Genomic DNA, 11,046 nt, shown 5'->3' with positions numbered 1-11,046 from the left:
TGCCTTTACGTGCTCATCACTTTAGGCCGCAAAGTCGTCCTGGAGCGGTGCGCAGCTCCGTTCCCCCTCGAATGGAGGTCGAGCAATTAGGACGCCAGTCCCGACCTCGATGTTGTGGGACAACATAATCTTGTTGACCCTTCCTTGGGTCGTGATCTTGGAGGCTATCCTCTCTGCCTCGAAGAAGGCATCAGGTCCGACCACGACCTCCTTCTCCACCACGGGGCCGAACTGAGGAATAGGGGATTTGGAGGCGACCTATTTTCCCTTATTGGCTCGTTGAGACGATGAGCCGGCTGCGTTCTTCTTGTATGCGCCTTTCTTGGGTGCCATTAGATCGCCTATCGAACAAGAACGATGGAACTCTTAGTAGGCGACCTAGAATTTTTATAAAGGCAAAAAATAGCAAAGAAAGGCTGGGGGTTCTAACGCACGAGCTGAGGCAATCTTAGCCTGCGGTGTGATGCCATGCGCTACCTATGCCACGTGCCTAGGTTTCCCAACAGACCCCTGATGTTTAGGGATCTGTGTGTCAGAAAATCAGGCCACTACCCTCCTTGGGGAGCGATTTAGAGCAAAACCACCCAAGAAGTGTAAACCCTAAGCAACCTAGTTTCGAACCCTAAAAACTTTCCATCTTCTATATCCTAAATGTGTTTTTCCTAAAATCTGCCGTAAATTACCCAGAAATTACCCAGTTTTATGGATGCCACAGTTCTAGAGTTATTTTTAAGACCTACCCAGTAAAAACTAAGCTGAAGCATGTGTACCAAAAACATTTGGAAAATAATCTGACATGGACTACGGAGAAGTATGGATAGGCATTGTATAAAAAAAAACAACAACAAAACAAAACAGAAACCAGTAAAAGAAGAGTTTCTTAAAAACCAAGAGACTTACATTATGTTCTTCAATTAAGGGAAGTAGGCTTTGCAGGGGAGAGTTCCTGGAAGACTCCTGAGCGATTGGGTTTCTAAGGTTTTTGCAACAAACGGTTTTCAAATTCTTCTGAGAAAGAAGAAGGTTTGGAAATGCAGAAGAGAGAAAATGTGGAAAGATTTAGAATGAAAGGTTGTGAGTCTTGGAATTTTCCAACCTTATTTATACGTAAAAGGCCTAAAGCGATGTGGACCGTCCAATCAAACTAGTGCAAGATTCGAGGATAGTGTTTCGAAAGACGAAACGGTGGCAAAAAGTTGGCTAGGCCATTAATGCAACCCTCAAAACCCGAACAGACGCCAATCGAAGCATTCCACGTGTACAGTACTCAAGCAATGGGAAAAACCTGGATAATTGCGACAGAAGTTTAAAAGTCCCCACCGTGTAAGTCAGAAAATGACGACATAGAACACGATCAGGGACTTGGGGGCAAATGTACATCCTAAAATTCAGCACGAGCCTTTTTCACAGCTCGGGTACAGTGGGCTAGCCAAGGATTGTAACGGATGAACCACAAGTTCATATTTCCTCTGTAAGGGCGCAATTCCCTAGGTAAATAGCACGAGCTGATAAATACAACGCAATAGGCACGACCTGGAAACACTTATAAAGCAAAGCATCCCAGACGCGAGCTGATATTACGCTCAGCTCGGATACGTTAAAGATCTGTCGTGTTCATGGATCTTTATAAACCTAGATACGTTATATAAACGTGTGTGATCAGACACCGCATGTCCATTCATCCCTGAATTCCCAGACACGTAATATAATCATGCATGATCAGACATCACATGTCCGATTATGCCAGATGACCCATGATCAGTTTTACCTAATGATTAAATCATACCTTAATATAAATTATTATATTCATCATTAGTGCGATATAGGTCACAGGAGGGATTTGTATTCACGTGATGACCCCAACGTCTACCCAGGGATTGATTTTTTCTATAAATACCAAGACCTTAGTAGGGGGAGGGGTTGATCGTTTATCTGTAATACAAATACTCTGTCAAAATATAGAGAAATATACAGTAATAATACAGACTCGTGGACTAGTGTGATTTTAACCTCCGAATCACGTAAAAAGGGACGAGTGTTCTCGATATTTCGTTTCTAGCATTTTTAAGTATTATTTTTTTATTACGGTTTACCATTAAGTACTAATCCATCCCAGCTATATTTTCCTAATTCACTGTTGGCGAAAAACCGCGTCAACACATTTAATAATAAAATTATTAATATAACAAATTTATGATTTTTCAAATACTAAACAAAATATTGTAATTCTTACCAGTATAAAATTGAAACACAATACAAATAATAACATAAATACTTACACATTTAAAAAAGTTTCTAGACAAATATTGGAAGGGAATACTATTTGATAATTTGCAACTTTTTCTTTGATTGAGACATTAAAAGATATTGGTAGATATGAGAAGATGAAACAAAAAGAACATAAAATGAGTTTTATAATCTTCCAATATCTTTTAATGAAAAGTTGCACTTAAATTTTCAAATATTATTTCATTCTAATATTTAGCTTTGTTAATTTATAAATCTAGTGCCTGATTATAACTTTATTATTTAGATATAATTAATAATAACTGAAAAAACTTCTCTTAGGTTTCCATCGATTAAGAGTGTTAGCTTTTATTTTTCATTTTATTTATTTAATTTTTTGACTTTTTAAAATAAGTTTAACTTATCCATCTTACTTGTTTTGAAAGAAAGTTTTTGCTTTTCTACTCAAGTTGCTTGGACTGCTTTCTTTGGGTGTTTTATTATTCTTTCAAGTTTTATTGTATAAATTTTCGGAGATTTTTGACTTTGCATACTCTTTTAGCTAGACAATAAAATACTGTTTGGCTCCTTAACTAATAAAGAGATACTAATGTCGCCGGAACGTCACAGGTCGAGCCAAGTTAACATCATTAACTGAGTGAGTGGGTTGAGCACCTCGCTTAGCTTTTTAATTTTTTGACTTTTAGGTATAGATAGTCCTGATTATAATTTATCATTTGTAAATTGTCTACTACAAAACAAGCGACACAATACAAAATAGAAATTGTATGTATGGTTTACTTATTCAGCGAGCGACACAACGAATTTCATTCATCCAAAACAAGCGATATGATCAATTTCATCCATCAAATATAAAGTACTATGGTTGTTACCTAATGCACTAATCTATAATGACAAAGTTGATATCTGCAGCCACTAACTTCATAGAAAAACCATTGATGATAGGTTTGTTCACACTCACTTCATATCATTACTAAAAGAAATGAATGATTTTTACTTGTTTTCTAATTTAAGTTGTGATAAGTCGGAGATATAATCAAATTACAACCGACAAAGAAGCTTTAAGCTCAAATATTGGAGTAGTCCATGTATAATAAGGAATACAAGACCGATACAACTACAACAGGTAATGCACAATGATAAAACATAATAATGAAACTTCTTATGCCACTAGTCGTGATGCAACTTTTAACACCCAAAAGAATTGGGTGCAGATACTGGATTTTGGGATTTTATTTCCTCAATTTTTGACTTGAATTCACTGTGAAAAGACACAAGTGATGTCTTCCTACAAGCAAAAGCAGCACTGAACTGTTTGATCTTCTCTTGAACATCTTTCCTTCTTTGGAATTCAATATTCAAATCCTTCAAAAGATTTTCCCTCTGGTCAGTAACAAGTGCAAGTTTCTGAGACGATTCAGAGGCCATTTTGCACAAACTGTCTCTTTCTTTGGTAAGATGATGAAACTCAGTTTCCAAACTATTGTATTTCTGCTTTGATTCCTCCAGAAGCTTACTATTAAGACTCAACTCTTTCTGCAGGCCATGGTACCTTTCCGTGATAGCGTTTAGTTCATTGAGTAACTTTTCCTTCAAACAAGCAGTTTCTCCTTCCAGAGTGCAGCCCTTTATCACACAAATTAAATCCTAAAGATGAGATGCGAAACAGCCTAAATAATAGTTTTTCCACATTCAGCCATGTACAGACCTTACTAATAACCTAAACATCTTGGTCTTTTATGCTAATTTAGAATTAAATTTAATTAAACATTGAAATATATCTACAGGTTACTTACAGATAAATGGCTATCAAGTGTTCAGATTTTGAAGCCAACAAGTTATTCAAAAATCTCATGTTAATCAAATCATTTCACTCTAATCACTTCCGCAGTTAACAAAATATGTAGCTCAGAACCTCAGCTATCACAAGCATAAAACACTAGGATAGCAGAAATCACATCCTAATGTTTGTTGTGATGGCGATTTTCGTGAGCACCTATCCACTATTCTACGTATATTTTTCCTAATATATCCCATAACTGTGTATCAATTATCAAGGTTTCCACAAAAGGTCATTTTGATTTTTTAAATGATTTAATATCGTCTAACAAACAATAATTCTTGCATAAACCAGAAAATTCTACTAAACAATCTTTGTGTTGTATTCATGTGTATGGTGCTCAGAGCCCCAACTATTAAATTATTAACTTTTTATTGTGTTGAACCAGAACTACAAACATGTTCTTGAAGTCCATGTAAGTTAAGCAAATATGTCTTGAGTGAAAGTCAAGCATAAAATAAAAATTAAGGTAACAGTATAGGTGCTGTTTGGTAACACTTAAAAAATAGCTTTTTATTTAATTAATTAAAAATTTGACAATTAAACATAAAACAATATTTGGTAACTCTATTTTAATTTATTATTTTTAAAAAAATTAATTAAAATTCATTCAATTTTAAAAATAGAATTTTTTTACTTTCAAAAAAAATTTATACCGTATTCGACTTTTAACTCTTCTTCAAATCAACACCTCATTTTATATTATTAAACAAAAAATAAAAAATAAAAATTATCAAACGCATTTATTATCTTTTGTTTGTAAAAACAAAAATAGTTTACCAAACATATTTTTATTTTTTAATAATAAAGAAACAAAAATAAAAATAATATTTCTATTTTTATGTTTAAAAAATTCAAAAACAAAAATTTTACAAAACACAACCATAGTGTAAAACCAAACTAAGCAAACAGATACATAAAGATGAGATTGTGAAACAAAATAACTTATGATATCTGATAGCAGTTTGAATGTCCCTATGTTCTACTTCTTTCTGTCATAACATCAGCAAACATTTATGTAGGTTTTGTATTGAAAGATGTAAACCACAATACTTATACAACTTTTCATCTTTTGTTAATGAAATATTAATATAATATTATAATAATTATGTAATGTTCAATTGTTGCAAGACATAAACTAATTCCCTTGTTTGTTTTTTTGCGTTAAGGAACATATATTAGGAAATCTGGCATTTAGAACTTATTGGCTCTTTACTTCTAGTAGGTAAGAGATATTTGACACACAAATTTACGGACAACAGGAACCATAAAAGAAAATAAAGCATCCTAGCAATATCGCAGAAAATAAAATCATAAATGAACGATATCTTGATAATTGTGACCAAGCAGCTACCTTGTGTTCGCATCTGCAGAGTGGATTCAGCTTGTTCTCATCCTGAAGGCCAAGTGTTTCTGATGACACCAATAATTTGACAGAGCTCTTCAGTCTCTCACACAATACTTTGTGCTGTTCTTTGATCATATTATCAACCTCTAAAGGGCTATCACCATCTATTTCCGTTGAAAAATGTGTTTCCAGAATTGTAAATAGGCTTGCACCAATTTCAAGCATGTTTGAAAGCAATTTAGCAGTAGAGGATTTCCCATCAGATACAAAACTCTGCAAAGATAAGCATAAGAAGTAGTAAGTTAAAAAAAAAAGATTAATAGGGACCGGAAGATGCACAAATTGACAAGGAAATATGACCTGTGTCATTAACAGAACATCAACATAAACATCTTTACAATTTGATGCACATTCGCAAAGTCTTCGAGGGATTTCTTGAATAATCCGTGCTTCTTGTCGGAGTTCAGATAATTCACCCATCAACTGATTGTTCAATATCATTTCATCCGTGTGCCTCCTCTATAAACGTAAGCACAAGTCAACATCAATATGTAAAGAAAAACGCATTAAGAAACAAGGAACTCAAATAAAGTACTGAAAATTCAATTGCAACCATCATAAAGACAAATTTGAAGAAGGATTTGATAGCTACACACAAGAAATATCAAGACTTTTCATGATAGGCACGTGTACTTCAAAATTATAAATTAAAATTAATAAGCAAGAAATGCTTTAGTTGGTACCAGTGTATCCTTGAAACAACCACACATTCCATAGAATAGATTAACTTATGAACTTCATAGTGAAAGAAAAAGAGGAAAAAAGATGTTTAAATTACATTATCAAAGAAACGATAAGTAAATTGACATATACTAACCTTGAGCTCTTCTCTCTCTTGAATGGTCAACTCTAATTGTCTCTTAAGCTTCTCAACCTCCTGTTTGTAATTCTCGTTTGAACTCTGATAACATTTGAATGGAACAACCAAAAAATTGTATGAGCCTTTTTGTTCTAAAATGAGAAAGGATATATGTAGCCTCCCCGCCAAAAAAAAATTAATAATTCACAAACTTTGCATTTGATTTAACATATGCTATATAAATTCAAGTAATTGTTCTAAATGAACAGACAAATGGAAAGATATTATAAATAGATGTCATCTTTCACTGAAATCAAATTCAGTAAAATGTTAAAGACTCACAGGAGTCATTTCAATTGGTGGAAAAGGTTGAACTTTTCGTCCAGGAGTAAATTGAAGGGAATCGAGATCAGCTATGTAACCTCTATTCATTTTCAACCATGTGTCTTCATCAGCCACATTATTGCTTATTGTATCTGGAAGAGGACTATAATCAGGCAACATTGAATAATGAGATCGTCTCGCAACAAAGGAATTGGGAGCGGCCTTGAAACAAGGGGTCGAAAAGGCATCTCCTTGAGATATGCTGTTGCTGTCATTACATTCTTCCTTATGGTTACCTCTTTCAGAATCGTGTCCCTACAAGTGAGATTAATAAAATTGTAACTAGCCAAAACACCAAAACCCACATGTACACCAAGTAAACTTGTAATAATGTTGGCACATCACGCCTATACTATTTTAAACTATAGGCATGCTTTGCAGGTTGCAGCTCTACGCTTCTGCTAACTTTCTTATTTTCCTAGCTATCTCAAGTCTCAACACTAATGTTAAAACATTCACAAATACTTTTCACAACACCTAAAAACAACTAATACTTGAAATCTTTGAAAGCCAAACACATAATCATAGTTTTTCATGCGCTATACCTGACTAGAGTTCGTGATGTCAGAAGAAGTAACAAGATTATTACTGAGATTGTCAATTTTCATATGCTGCTCCCTTATACAACAGCCCTGTTCTTTGCGTGATTTTCTTTGATCTTCCAGCTGCATCTCTAGTTGTTCATGCTCCAATTCATACTGAAAATTATAATAAACAAGAATAATGATTTAGAGAATTAGTGTACATGTGCGTGTATGAGTTTAACAGTAATTTCTTTGATTTTTTTTTCCCTGATTCAATTGGGAACAAAAAAAAAGTGATGAAAGGGGTATTTCACATATGGGGAAAAGAAGAAACTACCTTAAGCAAATCGTTACGCAATTTCAAGATTTCTTGCTCCAGCACCTCAGCATGAGATCCCTAAAGAATAGTTTAAAATGTTAGCCAATATTGTTAGTTTTGTGTAACAAACATAATGTGATAATCACCTGAAGCTGTTTACGGAGCTCCTCTATCTCTAGCTTTTGCCTCTTTAATAAGGCTGCATCTGTCAAAATCTACAACAGCCCAAAAAAAGGAACATATTTTGATTTACAATAGTAGTGGACAACAAAAGACAAGTTTCCTTATGAGGCAGTCCTATCAAACGAGTTGATAATAAAAAAGAACACTGTATGTATACAAAATCACAACTTTACCTCATTCACTTGAACACAGTTAGCAATGCGCTTGGCTCTGCTAGCAAATTGAAGAGTTCCCTTTGTTTCCTCAATGTGAGCCTTAATGTTTCATAACAAACTATAATTGATCATCAAGCCCAATAATTAATTGAAAAAACTGAGTAATAACTAATAATATAATATGCTACCTCTTCTGGCGCTATAGTGCACACAATTGAAGTTTTGGCATTGCCACCAAGTGCAGGTTGAAGTATCCGAGTCAGTTTACTATCTCGGTAAGGTATGTGTCCTCTGCATTAAAAGTCATTATTACAAAAATATAGGGTTCTCCAAATGAAATTCTATACTAAGAACAAAAAAGGTTATACCTATTTTTTGCACCATCACTTAATTTGTTAATCACATTACCAAGAATCATTAAACTCTTGTTAATGTGCTTTCCTTCTTTCAAACGTACTCCACCAGCTCCAGTTTTGGCAATCCGTTCAGACCCAGCTAAATCCACCAAATTCTATATTTGATACAGTCATATAAGAACAACACAAATGATACAAATCAAACATATAAAATAAATAGTGTTACTTGCTGGTGATTTTTGTTAAATGTAGATTCAGTGGTTGAACAACTCAAGAACAATTAAAATACTTTTAAAACCATGGCAAAATGAACACTTACCAAGACAGAGACACGAATAGCATCGGAACTTAAATAGTCACCAGAATCATTAGCCTCCTTCCCCTTACTTTCGATTACCTACGGTACCAAATACATAACATAACTCAAGCGTTCATACAATTACTCAAGGAGCCCAACATGTAATAATGTACAACTAGTGGGAGAACTAATCAAGGACACACCATTCTAAATATTGTGTGTGATCTGCTGCTTCGAACATTCATATTCGTTTCACCAAAATGCCTATTAGCTATAAGGGGAAAAAAGTCAAACAATATAATAATAATAACAATTAAACTAAATGAGCCAATAAAATCCCAAGGGTTGTCAAGTTATCTTTCAAACCTTCTCCATATTCAAGAAGCTTCAACACCTGTTCAGCATTGTTGACAATTTCCTCTTTGAGACCAGCAACAAATACGCCACGCTGAATTTAAAATAAAAAAGTATAATTCAATGAAATCTAAGATTAACTCCTGAAAATTTGACAGAAGCTACCAATTGCACACCTCCAAGCTCTCATGAATGGGAAGTTTCTGGTTTTCTACTGCAAAAAGATCATTGATCTCTTCATTATAGATTTCCATGTACGAGATCCGAATCAAGAACTCGCGGTCTGACATCTGCAAAATTCAATTAAAGAAATCATGTAAAATATACTTTCTTTCTACTCAAAGCATCAACTTTAAAAATAAAATTAAAAAAAAAAAAAGAAGAAAGACGGGGGTGGAGGTGGGGGAGGCTGTACTACCATTTGAATTCTCTGAAATATATCTTCAACTGCCCGTTGAATAATTCCAGGATCTCTTTCTGAACCATTCATGGTGAAAGTCTTTCCACTACTAGTCTGTCCATATGCAAAGGCAGTTCCTGTAAACATCTCAAAAACAGAAGATTTCATTGATAGCCATCCAATATAAAATAATTAAAGCGCCTGTAGTGAATAAAAAAAAATGTCCTAAACCCATATAATGGTACTCTATTCTAAGCCAAATGTACCCAGTGAAAGAAAAAAGCCTTCTTCTTAGCCCAATAAACGTTCCTCTAACATAGTTTAGAGGTTCAAAACCTCAATATATCAATTCAATTCATTTATGACGCTTTTTCAGAAACTAAACATAGACATTTGCACTTTAAATCGACACAAAGACCAAACTAAACCCCGACAGGTAAACATAAACCTTCAAATTAGCTCAAAAAAAAACATATGAAAATAAAAATACAAAAGAAAAGGATAAGAAAGGCGAGAGAGAAAAAGCGAACACACCATTAAAACCTTCCAAAGCAGCACGAACAATATCCTTGGTAAGAACACCGTAAACCATAGAATTTGAGCAACTTTCATCGAATATGTGATCTTCATAAACAGATAAACAAAAATCAGATCTATTGGTACAAAAGAATATCCAAACCAAGGACATATACGAAGGCATTGATACAGATATGTACCGAAAGCGTAAGAAATTCCGGATAGCGGGGTGCCATGGGCTTTGTGAAGTGAAATGCGGTTGTCTTCAACCTTCCAGTGAGTTCCAGTGGAAGAGTCGTCCGATGCCGGAGGTCTCACTCGGACGGCTACACAGATCTTCTCCATTGTTCACTCTCTTTTCGCTGTCTCTGTCTCCCTGGCCTTGTCTAGAACTCTCCTCGATTTCAGGACTGCGCCATTCGCAAATTTGATTATCATCCATTTACTTAATTGCCCTTAACCGAGCCTTTTTCATTTTCCATTTTTCTTTTTTCGAAATATAAATTAAATTTGAAATTTAAATTATGCTCACATTTTTCTAATTTTTTTCTTTTTCCTATTCTAAAAAATACATATAAATAATATCTATTTTAAATATTAAAATAAGAAAATATATTAAAACATGTTAAATTAATATTTTAATTTCTAAAAAATTATACATTATTTAAAAAAAAATTATTGAAATTATCAAAAAAAAAATATTGAGAAAAAATATTAAAATAGTATTTTAAAAATAGAGTGCCTATATATATTCTTGGGGTACAAATATAATTACCCAATAAAAAAAATATGAAAATGACTAAAATAATCTCATAAATTAAATAAACTTTAGAGTAAAACTATGACACAAACCAACTTTTATAAAAAAAAATATAGGAAACTAAATTCATAAATTTGAAAAATCTTAAAAGAATCTAGAATATAAGTTTATTTAAAAGGAAAAAAGCCATATTTTTTTTAAACTTGTGAAAATAAAAACCCACAAAATATGCAATTTCCTCTTAAATTTATGTGGTACATTGATACGACTACGAGCTTAGTAGTCAGGACTCAAGAACCTTCTAATCAGCTACACATTAAAGCGCAAATTTTATAGGCCCATAGTCTACACTAGTTGAGCCTTAAAAAGTCTGCATTTTTTTGGGAGAATTTATACTTATTGTTAGACAAAAATTTCATATTTTTAAAATATTAAAATTAATGTCAAACACAATTTCACCTATGTCGAATTTATAGCATAAGAGTTTATTAATTTGAGTTCGA

General features: G+C 33.5%; 1 protein-coding gene across 1 annotated transcript; it reads right to left on the bottom strand.

The window, feature by feature from the left end:
* Positions 1–3,146: 3,146 nt before the first annotated feature.
* On the bottom strand, positions 3,147–10,212 carry LOC133803567 (kinesin-like protein KIN-7N). The gene is made up of 18 exons (XM_062241653.1): positions 9,984–10,212; positions 9,802–9,891; positions 9,286–9,404; positions 9,044–9,157; positions 8,880–8,961; positions 8,717–8,784; positions 8,535–8,612; positions 8,228–8,370; positions 8,048–8,150; positions 7,878–7,958; positions 7,668–7,736; positions 7,540–7,599; positions 7,224–7,376; positions 6,637–6,933; positions 6,313–6,396; positions 5,796–5,954; positions 5,442–5,708; positions 3,147–3,873 (listed from the first exon to the last, which is right to left on the bottom strand). The coding sequence occupies exons 1-18, from the start codon at positions 10,126–10,128 to the stop codon at positions 3,436–3,438; spliced, it is 2,550 nt and encodes an 849-aa protein (XP_062097637.1). The 5' UTR covers positions 10,129–10,212; the 3' UTR covers positions 3,147–3,435.
* Between the last annotated feature and the right edge of the window lie 834 nt (positions 10,213–11,046).

Source organism: Humulus lupulus, chromosome X, assembly GCF_963169125.1.
Source record: "Humulus lupulus chromosome X, drHumLupu1.1, whole genome shotgun sequence".
NCBI classification, from domain to species: domain Eukaryota; kingdom Viridiplantae; phylum Streptophyta; class Magnoliopsida; order Rosales; family Cannabaceae; genus Humulus; species Humulus lupulus.
Note: the sequence above shows the minus strand (reverse complement) of the source record. Positions and strands in the feature narration are given on the sequence as shown.

What these genes read in the sequence shown, in the direction of transcription:
- LOC133803567 (XM_062241653.1), bottom strand. Translation starts at nt 10,128, where the DNA reads ATGGAGAAGATCTGTGTAGCCGTCCGAGTGAGACCTCCGGCATCGGAC. An exon ending in GCACTATAGCGCCAGAAGAG is followed by an intron (nt 7,959 to 8,047) that starts GTAGCATATTAT and finishes TGAAACATTAAG; the next exon opens with GCTCACATTGAGGAAACAAA. An exon ending in ACATCACGAACTCTAGTCAG is followed by an intron (nt 6,934 to 7,223) that starts GTATAGCGCATG and finishes TCTCACTTGTAG; the next exon opens with GGACACGATTCTGAAAGAGG.